At 43.1% G+C, this 22,651-nt stretch overlaps 1 protein-coding gene across 1 annotated transcript; it reads right to left on the minus strand.

The window, feature by feature from the left end:
• Nucleotides 1–17,621: 17,621 nt before the first annotated feature.
• LOC147697279 (coiled-coil domain-containing protein 71L-like) lies at nucleotides 17,622–18,299 on the minus strand. The gene has a single exon (XM_086936128.1). The coding sequence runs from the start codon at nucleotides 18,297–18,299 to the stop codon at nucleotides 17,622–17,624; it is 678 nt and encodes a 225-aa protein (XP_086792254.1).
• Nucleotides 18,300–22,651: the final 4,352 nt, after the last annotated feature.

Below are 22,651 nucleotides of genomic sequence, written 5' to 3' on the forward strand. Positions count from 1 at the left end.
ATGTATGGCATTAAAACTGGCCCTGAGTACATGCCCCTAAGTTAACACTGATGCCAAAAACATGGATTGACTTGCAAACAATGAATGTTAAAATTATCGAGGGAACGCACTTTAGCGATTTAGTTCCTCTCTTATTTTACATGTTTACTTAATTTTGCATTCCCCACGAGTTAGCTATTTTATAATGTTGTTGTTTATCTGTATTTTTTTCTGTGCATACATTGAGGCTTGAGCCATGCCAGGTGTTTATGAGGGGCTTTGATTGAGCACACAGGTGCTAAGGCTAAAGCCAAACAAAGTGCCTGTCAGTGGGCTGGCCTCTCTGCAGAGCACACAGAACAATGTTTGTGTATTCCGTTTGCAACTAAAATTCAGTGGAAATGTGTGTGAAGGGGGTACACTGATGTCAAAATATTTGCAAGGCAAAAGTAAGAGAAATTACAGTGCTTATATTTGAGGGTGTGAAGTGCATGTTGGGGGTGGGAAAGTGACAGAGATGTGAGGAAGGGCATTCGGGGAAGAGTGAAAAGAGGATGCTGAAGAGGAAAGAGAGGGGTTGAAGATGTGCAGATGGACAAGATATGCAGAGAAAAAGAGGATACATATCTCACATAACACACACATAATTCAAGGCCAAAACTCCTTCCACTGGCCTCAATGCTAGGACTCACTATTTCAGAAGTTCAGAATTTAAACATTTTAAATGTTACTTATTTATAAGAAATCATTGTTGTTACTCATTTATCTTAAACAGCTAACACCCTGTGACAAAGCCAATCATACTGACAGGCTTTAGGCGTATGTCAGTTGCTGTGCCATTTATCTGGATACAATTACATCTCAGAGAGAAACCAAAATACCGGTCTAATGGCACACTATGGGAATCACAGACATGTATTTGGCATGTTCCTTTATAGGGAGCACCCACTTTTTTCATCTCACTTAAAGACCTGCCTGCACATATTTCTATATGACTGGTTACAGCCAGGAGCTGTGGGTGCTTCCCGAAGTCTGGTTAGAGCATATTTTTCCAAAGGTAATGCTACATGCAGTGCAAGACACTGAGCAGGCATACATTTTAAAGGGCTAAAGTTGTCATGCAGAACAATTTTACATATTACAGTAACTGGTGAACAAATTAATGCAAGATACAGGGCAGTTTTTAATGTGTTTAATATTACAAGACTATACGTTCCCACTGCTTAATAAGCCTTGCTTTATCGCTGCATTCATTTGCTTTAAAATGCACATTTTGCCAATAATTTTTAAATTTCTTTCTCTGGAGAGGGACTCTCCCTAGACCCCAGGTTTGTCCATTGAACTTGTTTACATCACTAACTAGTGTTTTCTGTTGGAAAGGGAGAGCCACAGCAGTCGTGCTTAGTACCCTAGCCGTCTTCAGAAGTCAGACTTACTTGGCAACCCAGAAATTCTCTGAAATATTGTATACGTTTTTTTATGAATGCCTAGAAGAACTGAGGGACATACTACCAACAACTAGCGATAATTATCGCTATGTTGGTTTAGCGGCGATATTTTTATCGCCGAGCTGCGGCGATTTTTATCGCTTAGGAACCTTGCTATTATCAAGGTTTATCTCCTAAGCGATAAAAATCGGCCGAAATGCATGAATATCGCTGAAAAGTCAGCGATATTCGTGCATTACCGAGCTAATGCTCTTAGCCATGTTATCCACCTACCATTGGATAACATGGCTAAGAACTGCTCAGGGGCAGGTGTTAGCTTTTGGAGATATTCGCGCTTAGCGCAAATATCTCCAAAAGTTGGTAATAGGAGATAGCGATGTTAGCGACTGTTTCCAGTCGCTAACATCTTGGCACGCCCACTTTGCATGTCATTAGTGATAAATATCACTGACATGCAAAGCGGAGCCCAGGATGGTCGCTATCTCTTACTAGCTGTCGCTAACTGGTGTTAGCGACAGCTAGGTAATAGGGAGATTTTATCTCCGCTTTCTTGGCTTTTAAAGCCAAAAAAGCGGAGATAAACCCCCTTGATAATATGCCACTTAGTTTTTAGTCAATTTCTCACAGAAAGAGTGCTGAAAATTGCACCAAAAAGAGGCCAATTAAAAAAAAAATCTTCACAGGGGAGAACCCCCCTAACCCACCTTCGCATACGTTGATTTGATCTGCATACGTCACACCAGTTTCAAATTCCACCAGCCACCACTGAGGTGACTTTCTTGTTGACGTACTGTAGAAGCGGGTCTGAATAAAGAAAATAAATTATACTGCTTCCTGCAATTTATCTGTGTTAATAGGAACTAATATAATCTTTACATCAGAGAGGGATTTAGGGATCCACTTTGCTTTCTGAATTATATAAGGCCTGAATTATAGTAAGGTGGGTGTAGTATACATTTTCATTTCTGCACAAAAATGCAATGTGACTCTTCTACAACTCCAAAAGTTCTTATTGGTCCATACTGTTTCGATCTGAGACAACTTAGCTTTGAGTGACAACCAGTTTTGCTGTTTTGATATGAAGGATGTCGTAGATGCATGACAGGATGTATGGATACTTTTAGGATACATTATTTGAACCTGAGATGCTTTCATGTGAGACATTTTATTATTGAGTGATGATCATTAGCTATTTTTGTTTTGAATTACCTTGTGGAGGTGTGAAATTATTTATTAATATATGGTGTGAGATGTGATACATTTGGTATTGAGTACAAGCACCTATGTATAACTGCCTAAGAGGTGATTATCCTTGGTTAACAGGGTGCCTTTAGACATGGTAGAAATGCAACTTGTTGACTTATTTTACAGGTGTGTGCCAATTAGTCTTATTGAGTTAATTATTTATTTATTTATTAATACAATTTATAAAGCGCATACGTTTGCCCTTGGGCGTCTTGTGCCTATGCTGTCATAGTGGTTACTCCTGTACCTGAACAACTAGACTGATAATGCCTTATGTGTAATTGGATTATAGTAATTTGGATGAGAGTGCATGATTCAGGTATCTGAAATGAAAGGAAATATACCAGTACCAGACAATATAGCTACACTATAGCCTTTTAGCCTGCTGTAGTGGGCTATACCAGCCATAAAAGGCCTGTTCTATTATTAAAGGCCTGAGCCGAAGGTGAGGGCCTTCAAGAAGGGAGCAGGACTTTTAATGGTGGTATAACCCAGCTACGGAGGGCTATAAGACCATTAGATCATTCCGCCGCTATAGGGCAGAATGTTCTAGCAAATAAAACAAAGCGATTTCGGGGGATTTTGTTCACAGCAACAGCTGTGAACGACAACAGAGGAACGTTAAGGTTCCGGGCTTCTACCGGCCATTAAAAGCCAGGTGCACTTCATTGTTTTCAATAGAGCTCCCAACATTCCAATGTTCTAATATATCTTTAAATTATTTTTATGGCTACAGCTGTTCTGGTGACTTGAGAATGAAATGGTGCAGCACATATTCTCACTTGTAAATTGGGATGATTAGATAAGTGACTGGAATTAGATGATATGAATCAATTTATACTAATATACATCAATCTTGAATGACTACATTATTTTGTTGGAGGAAGGTACATTTACAGAATGGAATGCAAGCATATAATACTATGTTTCTATGTTACTGACATTCCTAAATGGTGACTACATTTGATCGCTTATAATGTGATCTCAGGTGAGGGAATGAAGAATTTTCATTTACAGTGATAGATTTTTGACCAGATGGTGAATGAGTTTTAATGGGGGTAACGATAAATGATCAGTAATAGACGTATTTACAACAAGGGGTGGTGAGGGACAGAGTCTCTGAATTAAGCAGAAAGCTCTCACCCAGTCAAGAGATCAGGGCTGGATCCAACACCGTTTTTTAGCTCACTGCACCATCCCAGTTTCAGAACCTGGCTGTATGCAAATTAGTCTGTTCCTGTCCCAGTGCATGATGGGAACAGGGCAAACCAAACTACAAAAGCCAATTCTTACACTGGGAAGGAAACAAGCTCCTGGGGACCGGTTTCTGGCATTACAGCCGTCTTCGGCCCGGTTTGCTTGAATCCTGATGGTGCAATGAGCAAGGGTCTCACATCTGAGAATACCCTTCCACGCTTAGGGTGGACAAAAATATTTACAGCAAGGGGTGGTGAGGGACAGAGTCTCTGAATTAAGCAGAAAGCTCTCACCCAGTCAAGAGATCAGGGCTAGATCCAACACCGTTTTTTAGCTCACTGCACCATCCCAGTTTCAGAACCTGGCTGTATGCAAATTAGTCTGTTCCTGTCCCAGTGCATGATGGGAATGGGGCAAACCAAACTACAAAAGCCAATTCTTACACTGGGAAGGAAACAAGCTCCCGGGGACCGGTTTCTGGCATTACAGCCGTCTTCGGCCCGGTTTGCTTGAATCCTGATGGTGCAATGAGCAAGGGTCTCACATCTGAGAATACCCTTCCACGCTTAGGGTGGACAAAAATATTTACAACAAGGGGTGGTGAGGGACAGAGTCTCTGAATTAAGCAGAAAGCTCTCACCCAGTCAAGAGATCAGGGCTAGATCCAACACCGTTTTTTAGCTCACTGCACCATCCCAGTTTCAGAACCTGGCTGTATGCAAATTAGTCTGTTCCTCTCCCAGTGCATGATGGGAACAGGGCAAACCAAACTACAAAAGCCAATTCTTACACTGGAAAGGAAACAAGCTCCCGGGGACCGGTTTCTGGCATTACAGCCGTCTTCGGCCCGGTTTGCTTGAATCCTGATGGTGCAATGAGCAAGGGTCTCACATCTGAGAATACCCTTCCACGCTTAGGGTGGACAAAAATATTTACAACAAGGGGTGGTGAGGGACAGAGTCTCTGAATTAAGCAGAAAGCTCTCACCCAGTCAAGAGATCAGGGCTAGATCCAACACCGTTTTTTAGCTCACTGCACCATCCCAGTTTCAGAACCTGGCTGTATGCAAATTAGTCTGTTCCTGTCCCAGTGCATGATGGGAACAGGGCAAACCAAACTACAAAAGCCAATTCTTACACTGGGAAGGAAACAAGCTCCCGGGGACCGGTTTCTGGCATTAAGCCTTCTTCGGCCCGGTTTGCTTGAATCCTGATGGTGCAATGAGCAAGGGTCTCACATCTGAGAATACCCTTCCACGCTTAGGGTGGACAAAAATATTTACAACAAGGGGTGGTGAGGGACAGAGTCTCTGAATTAAGCAGAAAGCTCTCACCCAGTCAAGAGATCAGGGCTAGATCCAACACCGTTTTTTAGCTCACTGCACCATCCCAGTTTCAGAACCTGGCTGTATGCAAATTAGTCTGTTCCTGTCCCAGTGCATGATGGGAACAGGGCAAAACAAACTACAAAAGCCAATTCTTACACTGGGAAGGAAACAAGCTCCCGGGGACCGGTTTCTGGCATTACAGCCGTCTTCAGCCCGGTTTGCTTGAATCCTGATGGTGCAATAAGCAAGGGTCTCACATCTGAGAATACCCTTCCACGCTTAGGGTGGACAAAAATATTTACAACAAGGGGTGGTGAGGGACAGAGTCTCTGAATTAAGCAGAAAGCTCTCACCCAGTCAGGAGATCAGGGCTAGATCCAACACCGTTTTTTAGCTCACTGCACCATCCCAGTTTCAGAACCTGGCTGTATGCAAATTAGTCTGTTCCTGTACCAGTGCATGATGGGAACAGGGCAAACCAAACTACAAAAGCCAATTCTTACACTGGGAAGGAAACAAGCTCCCGGGGACCGGTTTCTGGCATTACAGCCGTCTTCGGCCCGGTAATAGACGTAGATAATTTTTTTTCGAACATAAAGGTATGGTAGAGTGTGTTAGTTAGCAAGTACCATGACACAGCATTTAAATGTATACATGGAGATGGATGTTGATGGTATACTCTTTATGGTTTTTTGGTTACCTTTTGCTGACTGTGAGTTCAATGTATGAGACCTGGAGTGCTTCAATTGTAATTCAACTAAGGACTGGATGTTTGATTCCAATTTACTTACTTGGTCAGTTGGCTGATTAATTTAGATTATTGATAAAATGAGTGTTCCTTTCTATTGCGTGTGTTTAATTCGATATGGAATGGATGTGTTCGATAGAGCATGGTTATCACTAATTAATATCATTCTTGGTCCAATGACTGACTGGAGATCTGTGAATCATTGAGTATATAAATATGAGACAAGAATGAGTTGTTGAGTTATGTAATGAATCTGCTGTGCTTGTTTACTAGTTGGCTTGCCATTACAAATTAGTGTCAGTGTAGAGCAGGGGGAGAAAAAGATGTTAGGTCTCAATATCAAATTGCTTTGCTGTTTCAGTAATTAGCTGCCAACATTGGTGTTATTGGTTATATATGGGTATAGTATGCTTGAAGCAATTATTATAATGGAATTTAAACTATTTGACTTCGTTAACTGCCTAAAAATGTTTAGGCACCTCATAAGTTACTAATAAACTAGCAACGTTAATAGGGGTAATGGATTCATATGATGAATATATGCAGGTCCTTTTAGGGAATAATTTCTGGAATACTACTGCATGCTAGTTATAGATTACACCTTCAAACAGCAACATTCACTGACAGATTTTAAGGGAAGCCCGAAGAAAGATAAAAGGCAAATGTGCTGTTGGAACTTTAGTATTTCTGTTAGTTGATTATTGGTGCTTGCTTACTCAATGTGAAAACAAATAATAATAAAGATTTATATACATTATGAATTTAATTATTCTTGCAGATATCAAGACCAATAGTATGTTTGTGAAAAACTTTGAAAATCATATTCTGGTGCTTTGCTCACATATTGATGTGTGTTCATATATCTATAGTATGTAGCACTATATTTATTTTTAGAAAAGAGTTAACAATGTGATGCAACAATGAAATCTTTGTACATAAGGGTTTTAGCTACAGTAAATGTATCTTTGTTATTGAAGAATACAACATAAAATTAAAAAGTATTCTAATATTTCCTAAGAGTTTGAAGTATTAACTTATCAACAGGGGATACTTAGTAGTATAAGAAAAATGTTAGTGAAAATAGTTCATTTTAAAAGTCAGCTAATTCTGTATATAGTGATTTACAAAACAGGCATTATGAATAATTCATATTTTATAACCATGGAACGAAAGAAAGAGTATGAAAGGGAGACATATTTGAAAAGGAAGCAACACTGAATAAAAAGAAAGAGAAGGGTACAGATGTCAAGAAAAGACTCAATTATTGAATGCTACCTTTGGAAAACAGCAATTAATGGAGAGAGTGTTTAAATGATTAATTAACCTTAAAAGCACATAACATAAAATGTTATAAAATCATGGCAGAAACTGATTAAATGCAACAGAATCATTTGATTTGTTTCAACATTGTTATTCGGCACAATCATAATGGCCATATGAGTACCTAGAAAAACAATACACAATAAATAGTTACATTTATGATAGTATGTAAAACATACAAAAATAAAAATCAAATCAATTGAAAATCCTCACCTACACCCTCAAACTGCCTGTTAAAATATAATACTTTTCCTAAGTCAAATCGCACCACATATATAAAGTGCAGTACTGAGACATATAGAGTGAGTCCCATATGGTCCCTAATATTCTGTGCAGGGAAAATCAATTTTAGATAATATTTCCTTAGACCTTCATAAAAGTTAAAAAATAAAATTAAGTGCTGTGTGCTTTGTTTCGAAATGCCATCACATGAAAAAGGTGTCATATCCGTAGGCCATTGCTTCATAATAGGAAAGGCAACTAAAAAATATGCTATGCTCAACTGTGGCCAAATTAGTACAAAACAATGCTTAATATTAGTCACCCAAGACAAGTATGGTTGGCATCCCTCCTGAGAAATATTTGAAATGTAGGAAACCACCAAGGATTTCTTTGATTCCGCAAGGGTTCTTTTCCTCATCCACTACCTAGGAATGACAACTTATTTTCACTCTTTTCAAGAGCTAGCAAACTATGTGGGTCATGTTGTATGGGCAAATTAAACAGTAGTTTGTAAGTTTCATTAATGTAGGAGAGTCAGGGTATTTTAAAAGCGTAATCCAAATGTTTCTCTGCGCAGATAAAGATTCACACACTGCTCAACAGTCCCCATCCCCTTCTTGAATCCATGCTGGTCTTCCGATAATTATAGTGTTATCCAATGCCCACTCCCCTAATCTCTGCAGACGAACATGAATTTAGCAGATTCATTCAGAGATGGGATGGTAGCATTTACAGTCAGATGTGTCTCCCTTCTTAAAGATAGGCACTATAATCGAATCAGCCCAGCTAGATGGTATCATGCCCTCAGCAACGGCATTAAACACTCAGTCAAAATGGGACCCCATAATTCTCCCGATTCTCTGAAGGCCTCAACCGGGACTCCATCAGAGCCAGGTAAATTGCCGCCGGCACTAGTGTCTAGGGTAAGGAGAACTTCATCCAAAGTAATATTCAAAGGACTATGATATAAATGGTTCACTCTCTCACCCACAAATCGGGGAGCATTACCATTATGGTAATCAAAAATACCGGGGAAATGATCAACCGATGCTTGTTGAGAAACAAATGAAATACATTCAGGTACTATACAGCTTTTTAAAAAGGGGGCACTGACTATGCTCCAAAATAAGGTGAAATCATTTGTTTCAGCTGCCTGTGTTAAATTTGGTCAGGCCTCCTCTATAAGCACCTTTTTCAGGGAAGCCAGTACCAAATTGAAATTCCTTCTTAGTTGCTTATCAGCTGAATGGTCGCTAGGGGAACTATGCAGAGCAATTTGTAAATGTTTGGATACCTGAGTACACATGGGATCAAACCAAAAATTACCCTTTTTAGTTCTTCATCTAAAAGGTTATTTTTATTTTATTTATTTGAAAGGTTTTATATAGCGCTGGCTAGACCAGGAGGTATCAGAGCGCTTTACATGAGTATCAGACCATAGTTGCAGGTTACATCATTACAAAGGTTATACAGTTATTAGAGCATAGCTACATCGTTACATGTTCGGTCGAGACAAACAATAAGGGCATATGCGTAAGGGAAAAAGTAGGCAAGGGGAGAGATTCAGGGGGGAGAGGGTAGGAACAGGTGCAGGAGACAGCGAATGAAGGAGGGAAAGAGGAAGGGAGGGTGAGAGTCAACATGAAAGAAGGGGGGTGACGGGGGCACAAACCGGTAGATTAGAAAAAGCTGCGTCCAAAGTCCAGCAAGCTGTGATCCCAGGGGAAGTGATATCATTCCCCCAACTCAGATGCAAGAGGCTCCCTTTACACAGTGGACTCTCTCAGATGGGTCTCTGAGACTCCAAGGCCTACCTACTGGATCCTTCCCCAAAAAGGGGAAAGGGGGTGCTTTGGCAAGGGCACCACACCATGCCTCAACTGTGAGTGGGTCCCTTAGCGCTGCGGACTCTCTCAGAGGATTACTGAGACTCCAGAGTTAAAGTAGTTGGATCTTTCCCCAACAAGGGGAGAAGGAGTGCTTAGTTAAAGGGCACAAGGGACAGGGGGCTAGGGGGCGTAGCAGGCAAGGGGAGAGATAAAGGGGGAGGGGAAAGCCGCAGGGGAAGTAGACAAAGAATGAAAGAGGGGAAAGCGGTAGGGGAGAGTAAGAGAGCATGAAAAGAGGGGGGAGGGTGCTTTACGCGGTTGACTCTCTGAGGGGTCTCTAAAACTCCAAGGTCTACCTACTGGATCCTTCCCCAACAAGGGGAGAGAGAGTGCTTTGGTAAGGGGTGCCATACTATGCCTCCGCTGTGCGTGTTTCCCTTGACGCTGTGAACTCTCTCAGAGGGTTAACTGAGACTCCAGAGTAAGAATATTAGATATTTCCCCAACAAGGGGAGAAGGAGTGCTTAGTCAAAGGGCTACAAGGGACAGGGGGCTCTGGAGAGTTTCGGAACTGGCAGGTCAACAGGGGGGGGGGGGACAAATGACAAAAGTAAATTGCATTAATTACTGAAAGATAACATACAATACCCGGATAAATTAACACTCCAGAAAAAGACAGGATCCACAAAAGGCAAGAGTCAGGGAGGACAAAGGGAGGGAGTCAGAGAGTTGAAGAGTCCCACAAAGAAGAGATACGGATAGCAGAAAAAGCAAATGAGTACGTTGTAGAGTCACTCAGGAGATAAATGCAAAGGCAAAAAGCTCAGAATCACAAAATGTGATATCAAGTACAAAGAGCAACTACACATACTAGTGGTTAGAGTTGTAACTATGCAAAATAGTAAATTCATTCAAGGTTCTATTATCACAATGATTAGGATAAAAACGATTGTATGTTACTTATCAACAGAGTGAACTGAGAAATAAGACATCCAAGGTAGTAGAGAGAGGGAGGGATTGCTGATACTGACGCCAAGCCCTTCTCTGAGCACCTTCAATACAGCTTGCTGCAGCCGCCACACCTCGCCGGACCCGCTCCGCGGGTCCCGCTTCGCGGTTTGCAGCAGCTGATAGGATTCATCAAGGGGCCTCACTTCACTTGACTGGACCGGCAGGGCTGCGAGCAAAGAGCGGTGGACTCCACGGACCAGGAGTCCCCGCGCGCCTGTCTCCAGCTGGGCTGCTCTCCCTGCGGGCACCGCCCCCACCTCCAAAAGGTTTAAGTGGCGTTTCTGCAGACCTGAAGGCGGATTGCTGATACTGACGCCGAGCCCTTCTCTGAGCACCTTCAATACAGCTTGCTGCAGCCGCCACACCTCGCCGGACCCGCTCCGCGGGTCCCGCTTCGCGGTTTGCAGCAGCTGATAGGATTCATCAAGGGGCCTCACTTCACTTGACTGGACCGGCAGGGCTGCGAGCAAAGAGCGGTGGACTCCACGGACCAGGAGTCCCCGCGCGCCCGTCTCCAGCTGGGATTCTCTCCCTGCCGGCACCGCCCCCACCTCCAAAAGGTTTAAGTGGCGTTTCTGCAGACCTGAAGGCGGATTGCTGATACTGACGCCGAGCCCTTCTCTGAGCACCTTCAATACAGCTTGCTGCAGCCGCCACACCTCGCCGGACCCGCTCCGCGGGTCCCGCTTCGCGGTTTGCAGCAGCTGATAGGATTCATCAAGGGGCCTCACTTCACTTGACTGGACCGGCAGGGCTGCGAGCAAAGAGCGGTGGACTCCACGGACCAGGAGTCCCCGCGCGCCCGTCTCCAGCTGGGCTGCTCTCCCTGCCGGCACCGCCCCCTCAGTGACCTCTGTACAGCTACAAAGAGGAAGTACCATCCCCACAGCACGGGAGCGCGCGGGGGGGCGCCGGGAGAAGCCCGGGACAAGGGCGGGACCGTCTGTGGCCGTCCGGGGCCTCAGGAGGCCGGGCTGGGCCAGGTCTTTTTCATCTTGCTGTTGCATGCTGTGTCTTTGCACCCTTTCCCTGTGTACAGTCAGTAGTGTTTTAAATTGGTTTCACTAAGATTTGATAGCTCAACCTATCCTCCCTTGATATGAGTCACTCTGCCCCCCCCGGTGTGAGTGTCTCTGTTCTTGGCCCCTTAGATAAATTCTTTAAGAAATCTACCAAGGAGGTTGATATGGACTTACTCCTTGCAGAGAGAAGAGCTGAGCGTCGACGCTCTATCGAGCAGTTAAAGAAAAATCCACTGCCAGCGCTGTCAGATTCAAACAATACCCATGAAATAGCCGTCCAAGGTTTGAGCTCTATTTAGGTCGATGCTACTGATCTCAACCGAACCCCTAGTATATTTAGGTTCCCTGTTATCTCCCCGCCCTGTGCCAGTGCCACCAGTGGAGGTCACTTAGTTTGTCCCCCTATTGATCACTCAAGCTTTGTTGAAACAAACATCCCCGATACCCGAATCAGGGAATCAGAACCATGTCCCATGTTGCCCAACCTGTCATTGGTTTGTATCGATCCAGACGAGAGTATACCTGAAACGAGTATACGTAAAACTAGAATCACGCCTGATAAGGCCAAGAGGGTTGTGCATTCTCCACCGAGGAAAAAAAGGAGAAATGGCGGGGTAAAAAGGAAAGGACGAAGCTGTCAGACACCACCACCATCCCTACCCAAAACAAACATTGAGTCAAGGGTCCTGCATATTGTAGAGCCAGTACAACCAGATATACATGATCTGGTAACCCTTGAGTTAGCTACCGTAGGGGCAAATGAGGTGTCTTATGGTATTATAGAGAAGCTCATCAAATCATATATGCTTCCCCTGCTGGAGCGTGTTAGGACAATGGGTGAAAAATTGGATCGCCTATTGGCGACCATTGAGCCTATACATTCCTCTAGCCTGGATAAGAATAGGGGCCCATCCAACAAACCCCCCGGATCATCCCTAGTTGCTGGCAATATAACTAGTACCACCAGGCAACAAACTAATAATGCTACCAAAGCAGTCACTACCTCAAATAAAGTTTTGCCTGTGGCTACTAAACCTTCTAGAACAACCACTACTGTCAAAGCAAACCCTAGTGAGGTAGTCAGCAAACCACTTGTTAAGGGAGTAGCGCCACAGTCAAAGAAAGGGATGGGTAAACATGCTGTTTCCACTGGTAAAACCAATAAACCCCTATCACTGAAGAAAAACGTTGACCTGCCACCTGCCTCCCTGAATTATGTTATTGTTATGACAGGTGTGCCACCAGTTGCGGAAGGGGATAGGGAAAACAATGAAAGCTTAAAAAACAAAATCATCTTTTGGCTGAAAACAAATAGACCCCTTTCTCCCAACCTTAATGGGGATATTGTTACAGTCAGAAGATGTCAGTGGGTTGGGGTTCGCCCTAAGGATATAGAGGGGGATATAGTGATCATTAACTTTAGGGACCATAGAGTTGTATCCCATCTTACAGATTGGTATGTGGGAAACAATGAGGGAGGGATCTCCACAAGGAATTAAGTTACTTCTATCCTGAGACCCTGATCAAACCAACAGATCATCCTCCTGTTAGAAATAATAAAAACACCAAAAGCCTCCTTAAATGGTCCAATTTTACACCAAGTTTTCATGGACCCCAGTTTAACCCAGAGGCGCAGTATCGATCCTACACACAATCTAGTTACAACTGCCCTGTACAAACGCCGGGCTGGGCCAAGTTTTATACCCAGCCCATAGGTCCCCCAGCCTTATTAGATCTGCCATTCTCGAACAAGCCCCCTTATCCTATGGTTCCTACAACACCCGCCCACATACAGTTACATCAGCCCCCAAGCTTCTACCCAGCAAATCCCTATCCCAATAGGCCTACCCATCCCAAAGATCTTTGGAACATACCACTGAGAAACTTATACGACCCATTATCAGGGTTGTCGACTAATGATTGACCAGCACTTGAGAAAAGGGATGACGACCCTAACACTTCGAGTGTGGGAGATGACCTGAGTATCCTTCCAAGTAATGTCATTGAAAGTCCTACAGAACGACCCCAGCGTAGTGAGGAGGGATGTATAGTTTATTCAGGAGAGCCTGACATACCAGCTCTGCTATCCACCTCACTGCACCGCATGGATGTTTCTATCATGGGCGCACACCCTGAGGCTACTACACAGGCTGGGTCAATATGCTTACCAATGGAAGGGTTGATTACAGATGTACCTCTGCCTGTAGAATCCTCCTTCCAGCTCAGTGAACCCCTCCCAATAGACGCAACAGTACTGTGTGACCAAGTTTGTGAAAAGGGTACCACCATGGGATGTTGGAATGTGGCTGGAATTGAATCCTGTATATGCACTCCTGATTGGGCTGATTTCATCCATCAAGGTGATGTCTGGTCTTTTCAGGAGACTTGGGCAACTCTTCCAGTATATTTTCCAGGCTTCTTGAGCTTTCACAAACTTGCAGTTAGAGGCCAAAGAGGCAGGGCCATGGGGGGCCTTACTACATGGGTCCGTCAAGTTGCAGGTGTTTTTGTAAAGGAAATTCATATCGACTGCCCTGATATATTGATAATCAGCATGAAAACAAATAGTGAGCTGGACATACTGCTGTTCAATGTATATGCTAGAGGAATTCCGGGTGGTCGAGTTTCATCCACCCTAACATGTTTGGATGATTTCCTAGGCTCCACCCAAACAACAGGTCATGTGGTTGTAATGGGTGATCTCAACACTTGTTTTGAACCATTAAGCAGGGAGGATGGGTTACTAACTGAGGGAGAGGACATGATGTGGGGGATTCCACAACTTGAGCTACCCCCGATCACTAAGTGGTCTCAAGCCGCTACATTCATCAAAGGACTCTGCCTGAACTGGGGGTTGCGTGCCCTAAACGGACGCGTAAGCTCGGATAGGATGGGCAACCCCACATTCTTCAGCGGCAGACATAGTAGTCGTATTGATTACATCCTAGTTGACATTAATCTGTGGCCCATAGTATTGGACATGATAGTTAAGCCACGACCAGAAAGCGACCACGAACCACTCATAGCGGAATTGAAGGACCTTAGTTTTGCCGGGCCGATTGTGCGACAGCCCAACCCCGTACAAGAGGCCATGGTACTAACTAATGACATGAGGCGGGTTCGATGGCCAAAGGTATCTATTGATGTGAATGCACGTACAAAGATCAGAATTCTGGTTTCAAATTCTTTAAGGGAAATTGAAAAGTGTGATAACCTGGAACTGACAATCCCTAAAATTTCTGATATTCATGCCAGCCTGTTTTTGTCCCTGAAGTCACTCTTTGTTAAATTTGTAGCTAACAAGGGTATAGGGAAGGCGAGGAAACCTGCTAATTGGTATAACGAAGCCTGCCGCGAGTCTCACTCGCTTTTGTTTAAGGCATTAAAATCAAAGAACCCAGCCCTAATTAAAACCAGTAGGAAGGAATATAACGCAGTTAAACGGCAGGCTAAAGCCGCATGGGATGATGAGCGCTGGACTCTACTAGCTGAGGCCTGTGGCTCCAGAAACCTCCAGCAGTTCTGGCATCTCCTTAGGTGGGGTCAGTCACAGGACGATCGCCCAAGCCCCGCATCAGTTGATCAACAGAAATGGGTGACACATTTTGAGGAACAGTTTAGATGTCATAGTGCTAGACAAGATCCTATTAGTTGGCCATTAACCTTTGACACCCTTGTGTTTTCGGCCAAAGAAGTTGAAACAGTCCTGAATGCCATCCCTAGGGGTAAAGCGCCTGGTCCGGACTGCATCCCTGCAGACATTTTCCAGCAGGATCAAGATCTATGGGTACCGTACCTATTGCAATTGGTAAATTCGCTGGCCAGGGGTGCCAGGGTACCTGATTCTTGGGCTGGTGCTGAGATCTTGCCCATCTTCAAGAAGGGTGACTGGTCGGTTCCATCGAATTACCGGCCGATCAGTCTTATTGACGCGGTCCAGAAGATCATATCCCGTCTTGTTCTGTCAAGGGTTCAGGCCTGGATAGAGGATTATAACATTCTTACTCCCCTTCAAGCTGGGTTTAGACCCCATGTGAGCACCCTGGACCAGGCATTTCGCTTCATGCTACTGCACTGGAAGACGGTTGCCTTGGGTAAAGGAAACCTATTCGCGGCCTTCGTAGACCTTAGGTCTGCGTTTGACCTTGTCCCGAGGGCCGGGCTTTGGAATTGCCTACTAGATATGGGCATGCCTCCCATTTTGTAAACCTCCATGCACAGACATACGCATTTGTAAGATGGGGAAAACCTGGTGAGGTGACAGAGAACTTTCCAGTGGATAAAGGTGTCAGACAAGGTTGTGTTTTGGCACCCACCTTGTTTTCCCTCATATATATCAATAGAGTTACCAAGTACTATGACAACTTTTCCATGGATGCTCCAAGTTTGGCTGGCATGAAAATCGCCCTGCTCATGTTCGCTGACGATACTCTCTTGATTTCACGAACCAGACAGGGCTTGCAGAATGCACTGTCAAGGTTCGAGAGTTTCTACAGCGAACATGAGTTGGAGGTGAACGTGTCCAAAACCAAATTTATGGTTTTAAGGGGGCACAAACAAATTAAGGCCAGGGTTTCCATGGGGGATACCCCCTTGGAGCAGACAAAGAACTTCACCTATCTGGGAGTTACCTTCAGTGACACCTTGAGTTGGACCCATCAGATCGAGCTCATGACCATGAAACACCAACAGTTGGGCGGGGCTCTGATCAAGGAACATAAAGGGTCATTCACGAGGCCTATGTCGCCGCTAATTAAGATCTATGGAGGAAAGGTTTTATCAGCAGTCCTATATGGTGCGGAGCTCTGGGGTGGAAGTAACTTGGATTCACTAAAACATGCCCAAAATAAATTCTTAAGAATGGCTACAGGTCTGCCTCAGTCGACACCACTAATCCCCCTTCTCTATGACTTGGGGTGCTACACGGTGGAGGACCAAGCAAGACTTCGCCCACTAACATTCTGGCGCCGCCTGTGGACGACGCCAGAACTCCATCATTATGCAGAAGCCTGCCTGGAGGTAAAAAATAGCTCTGGTGCGACAAAAATTGGATGGTTTAGAGACCTTAAGGCTACCTTATTTACCTTGGGTTTTGGCGATTTGTGGTCCTCGCCCGAGTCAGCCAATTTCCCATCAAAAAAGGAACTTAAAAAATGCTATTGGGAATGGGTGACTCATAACATGTACTCAAAAATGAGCTCGAGCAGTCTCACTGGACTGTTTATTGCACAGAAGGACACTCCCAAGTTAGAAGGGTACTGGGACACCATTACAAAACCCTTGGACCGCAAACTATATTTTCAATTTAGATGCGGTTCACTTCCCATAGGGGACTTCACTAAAAAATGGGGAACAGATAGATCGGGGTTCTGTCCTAAGTGTCATGGTATTGGGGAAAGCCTGAACCACTTTTTGTACGTGTGCCCACTATATTCTGCCCCCAGAGCCAAATGGCTAAGTCCGGTGTGTAGACACCTAGGCACCAGATCGGCTGTGGAAGCATTGAGATTGTTAAAAACTATCATGGATCCGCTTATTGTTGTGGGGGTTGCTAAGTTTCTTGGGTGGGCCTGGGTGCTTAGAATCAGGCTTATTAAAAATAACCAAATGGTGATTGCCTAAATATTGTGTATTTTATGGATGTATGGTCTTGCTCGACCCTCTTTTAAACTTTTGTATAGTTCCACAAGAAGCTGATTAGATGTCAATGATTTAATACTTGTTTTAAATGTTTCATGTGTTTATACTGTATTTTTATGTCTTTTATGATGAACTAATCGAATAAAGACTTCTTGAATTGAATTGAGAGGGAGGGAGATGAGATAGGTTATAGGAGAGACAGGGACGTAGGGGGGGGAGAAAGAGATAATGCCGTCCAGCCGAGGAGCAATGACTGAGGGTCGGCAGGATGAAGTCCGACGTACCGAGGGAGAGGACAAGAAACAACAAATTAGTGTCTCCCTTTGCGCTCCGCCATTTTGCGCTGTCAGTTCCCAGACACATCACTTGACGGTTACTCTGAAGCATCTTCAACTATGCAGCGATAGGGCAAGTTAAGCAGTCACATGTGTGGGCTAGATGCGGAAGAACAAACTCCAAGGAGGCAATCAGGGTCTATAAATCCTAGGCAGGAAGGCCGTTTAGGCAGGCCGTTTCATACAAAAATCCTCTAAGAGTAGTCAGTTCAGGCAGGCCGTTTCACACAAGGCCATAAAGGAAAGCCTGCACTCCTTTGGGACTCTCCGCTAGAGATCTCCTCCCAAGACGGTGGGGCTAGGTCTGGGATGTTCTTTCATGGATGCAAGCCTCACGTGACCCGGGGACCCCAGCCAATCCCCTGGGGCACTGTGCTATTCGTCTGACTCTAGAATGCATCTTTGGATGCCTGGGCCATGAGGTAGGGCTCGGAGGACTGCCGGAAAAGTGTGGTTCAGGTGTGTAAACAGTCCATTTGCAGCGCTGGGGGCAGGCCACAGGGAAATGGTGGATGCACACCGCGGGCTCCAGATTGACCCGCAGGATGTGGTGTGCCTGGCCCCGTGCAGCCGCCAGGCTGGTCTCGCATGAAACATCCAGCACGAGGATGTGGGGAAAGCTGGCCAGCAGGCGTGGAGTGGCCGCTTCCCAGATCTCCTCCAGGGAGTGGCCCAGGTGCAGGTAGGTAGCGGGGGTCAGAGGACTTGGCAGGGGGCTGCTACAGCCACTGCTGCAGCTACCGCCGCTACTGGTGCTACTTGTTTCATGCTCATCGCCACCGCTGGTGCTGTCCAACCCCGCAGCCAGCTCGCTGCCACTTTCTGGCACCCACTTACAATAGCCAAGCTTCCTCTTGGTTGGGGGCTTGGTCGGGCCAGCGGCGGCTTGTCCGGGCTGGGGCACCAGTGGGCGGTATGAAGAGTAGCCGTAGACGTCCTTGCTGAGCCGGATGACCGGCGAGAACTTGTGATGCATTAAGGGACCAGACAATGATTCCAAAGGCATGCAACAACCCATCATTGGTTTACCTCAGTACCCAAGCAGTAACGTACTCTAATGAACTCATAGATAATACCTTTTGCAGCACACAATGAGGATCAATACCTCCCCTTTTAATAAGGACGTTGTTTGGCATAACTGGGGTATTGTTGTCCACACAAGTAATTTCGATAGAGCTTTCTGCCTGGAAAACATAGATACAGCTAGTGGATTATGATCACTCACAACAGTCAGAATAATTCTAAAATTATGAACCAAATCACCAGTAGTAAAACATATTAGGACATGGCCACTGGTGGTATGGGCATCTCTACCGATAAAAGAAGGAATTTGTTCAGAACTATTCATATTAGTATTTTCCAATAATAAAAGATCTTACTTAAAAATAAGGAATTCAATTATTTCCCATAAACATTGTGTGGAAAGGGTAACATTCCTGTGCCTCCTACATCAGTTAGACCACACACGTCTTGTTGAGAGAGGACATTTTTCTATATCGAAATCACCAGTCTAACGCTTCTAAGTCTATTTCGAGAGCTAGGACATCTTTAGTGTGGGGAGAATCAAATACGTTGTTAACCACCACCAAATCCGATCCACTCTTAAATGATAACCATAAAAATTGAAAAGGAGGAGAAACAGAAACAGACCTCCTAATAGTGACAGGTAACACATTTGATGTTAGAACCCGTAGGCCAGCTTTGGCCTGACCTGCTGGAGATGGTATGGCTGCTGTAAAAAGGGAAGAAAACTGCCATACATGAATTGGATCTACACGCCAAGTTTCCTAGAGACAAATTACATCAGAAACTGAAATAATATGGTGCCAATCCAGGGAACTTAGTATACTTTGAGGCCCAAAAACATTCCATGATGTGAGAAAAAAAATAGCATCATAATCTAGATGTTTTAATTTTGGAGATGAAATGGAAGGGCTGAGTAAACTTAAATTGGTGTGCGTAAGTCATTCTTAACTGCACTTTAAGATAAATAATTAGCAACTGGTCACATAGTTTATTGTGCTTAATAGAGAGTTGTAGTGGATTGAGGTTATATCTGTCTATGATTCTGACAAACCAAATTCCACCAGAATCTATTGGGAATTTGCACTTTTGACTTCTACTTAAAAGTAATAGCTTGCAAATCAATTGTTAAGAACAATTCAACTATTTTACCAAGCAAAACATGGTGAGACCATAAAGTAAGTGAACCTCCTTAAAGTGTTTTTCTATAAAAAAAAAAAGGTGATGAAATATTGTGAATAAGATAGATTTTTTCAAAATCTCAATAAAAGATGTGGGGGGTTAAACCTGCTCAAGCAAGAGCCACAATCCCTGTCAGGGTGAACCACTAAAGTCACCAAATTACCTGTATTTTACCCTCCGGTAGCTTGACACAAAGGAGTCAAGTTTAACTTAGAGGCAATGTATAAAGTATTTATGCAGCAAAAGAATTTTAGCACTGGTCAACAGAGGTAAAGTACACAGAGTCCAAGGGCGAGCAAAAACGTGTTCAGAAAAAAAGGATGGGTAAAGGTAAAAAGTTTGGTGGAAGTCCTGCAGAGAGGGTCAAGTCCAACAGGAACCAATATTGGACTCACAATACCAACACATGTCCTGTCAATCTATTTTAATTAATAGAGATAAACAGTGGTCTTGTACAGTCTATTCTAAAAGAAAAACAAGGTTTGGGTCAAATTGGCAGAATGGGCAGTAGAGTGAATGTTCACACAAATTTAAACCCACATAAAAATTGACCATTTAAATTGGAGATCGGATTTCCACACATCGTAGTTCTAACCGTTTCTAATAGAGATAATCCAAGTTACCAATATAAATCAAAGGCTTTTGAAAGTATAATATTTAAAACAGCATTAATATTTTTGACTTGGCTGACAGTACAACAAAAGGCAATCATCTATAAAGTGAAATTGAGAATATCAGTGAGCACGTTGTATTGGTTAATACAATTGTTAGGAAGGTCATATTTAATAGACAAGTCAGGAAAATTGATAATTGATTCAACAAGTAATAACTGCAAATGATAAATAAACCCTTAGCCATACCCATTTTCCAAAATAGGGCCCGTGCTATAACAAATTGGACCTCTGTAATACTGATCTCGGTTTCCAAAATAGGACCTGTGCTATAACAAATAGGACCTCTGTAATACTAATCTGATGTTGACAGATTGGAAGGCAAATATGGCTTAAACAAAGAACAACTATATGGAAAACTTAACATAAACCAACATTTGAGAGGATTAGTAAAACAAAAGTATTTGTATGTGAGAAAAGGAAAATGACAAGGAGAGTTCAAAATTCAAAGACAATTTCTATTTGATCAACTTGAGGGACTCCAAATTTGTTTGATACTGAAAGCACAATGATATCCACCGAAATCTAGGAAATTACCACCAACATGTAATTTGGGTAGTATGAATGTTTCCATGGAATCCAAATTCTTTTACTGTTCTTTAATAATCTGGAAAGCAGACTGCCAATTTTATTAGAACAAAATGTTTAGAAATGTTTGGTTCAACATCGTAAGAGAACAATTAATATTAGGGCGACTCGTCATCTTTATTCTGTCTAAGCAGCCCCATTAGGATAAAAATAAAAGGGACCATTTCTGTGTAAGATGCTTGACTTTAAAAGTACATCTTCAATAATGACATTTAAGGTATCTCCAATGGAACTGTAATGCCAGATCCCTAAACCTTTAATCTTGAACAAATTCCAGGACAAACCAACCTCTGCAAAAGACTCTGTAATGCCATCTTTATATTTTAAGGGGCAAAACCTCTGGCTTCTCTACATTAAGCTTATAATCAAAAACCTCTGAGGAAATGTTAAGTTTGTTGAAAAATGCTGGTAAGAAGTGTTCTGATTCTGGAATAAACAACACTATATCATCTGCATAAGCCATTAATGCAATGTTCTAATCTCTGACAGTGAATCTTGAAAAACTCTCAGAACATCTGAGCTGAACAAGAAAAGCTTCTAATGCCAAGATCTAAAGTAGGGGAGATTAAGGACAGCCTTCTATAGTGCCTCTTATCAAGGGAAAATGTGGAGATGGAACTCCATTAACTATTAAAGAAGTTTTAGTAGAGGAATATAGCAGAGAAACAAGCCCCAGAAATGTAGGCCCAAAACCATGCCTTCTCAGTGCTTTCATAAGAAATTTCTAATTGACCCTATCAAAAGATTTTTCGTCATCAAGAGTAATTGATGAAATAGTCTTTATTAAAAATATTGTAGATCAGGCTTCTCCAGGGAGTAGCTCGTGAGTTACTGGTAGCTCTCCAGCTACCTGTAAATAGCTCTTCTGTGTGAATCCCCATCTTCTAAAGATTGTACTTGGTTGAATGTATGAAAACCAAAATTTAAAAGGGTGTATCTCAGACAAAAATGTGTGTATTTGCAGAACTCATAAGCTGATATTTCGGGAAAAATGGTTGGGTTTCTAAAATATATTTGTAGCTGATATTTGAGTGATAAATCATGTGGCCCATGGGATACTTATTACTAACAGTTTAACCTTGATTCTCAGGCATTACAACCATAGCTGCTATGTATTATGTATGTAAAGGCATTCCATACTGGCAAAGCTTTTTTACACCACTGCTGGCAACCATCCTGATGCATGGAGGTGATCAATGCTGGTAATCTTGCATATGGGGGCCACTAGGGTGATCCTGTCTGATATGGTCACTGTTACAAAACAAAATTAATAATAGTAGCTCACAATGATTTCCATTGAACACAAGTAGCTCGTACCACAAAAATAGTTGGAGACCCCTGCTTTAGACAGTTCGGGAATTATCTGCTGTATTATGTTCTTTCACAAATGCAGACTGTTCTAGTCCAATAAGATCCAATAATACATTGTCTAATCTTAAAGCTAATGCTTTAGCATAAACTGTAAAATCAGTTAAATGAGCAGAATTGGTCTATAGTTTTTACATAGGAAGGGATCTCATTCTCTTTTTAAGAATTAGGATATAACCTAGTTTCAGTAAACGACCTTCCATCCTTCCACATAGAAAAAATGCTGGATTAGCATAAAAATCACAGCGGTCAACATTTTGAAAAATTCCACATAGAAAAAATGCTGGATTAGCATAAAAATCACAGCGGTCAACATTTTGAAAAATAATGAATACATTTCAACTCTAACAGCCTGATTCATCATTCTCCCGTTTTGCGAGCCCCTAATAGCGATTCATAACGAATCGCTATTAAGGACTTGCAAAACGGGATTCATGTAGGAATTGCAATAATTATTGCGATTCCTACATGTTCCTTATTTGCGATAAGCTAATTG

This window comes from Lissotriton vulgaris, chromosome 8, assembly GCF_964263255.1.
Source record: "Lissotriton vulgaris chromosome 8, aLisVul1.2, whole genome shotgun sequence".
Classification (NCBI taxonomy): Eukaryota; Metazoa; Chordata; class Amphibia; order Caudata; family Salamandridae; genus Lissotriton; species Lissotriton vulgaris.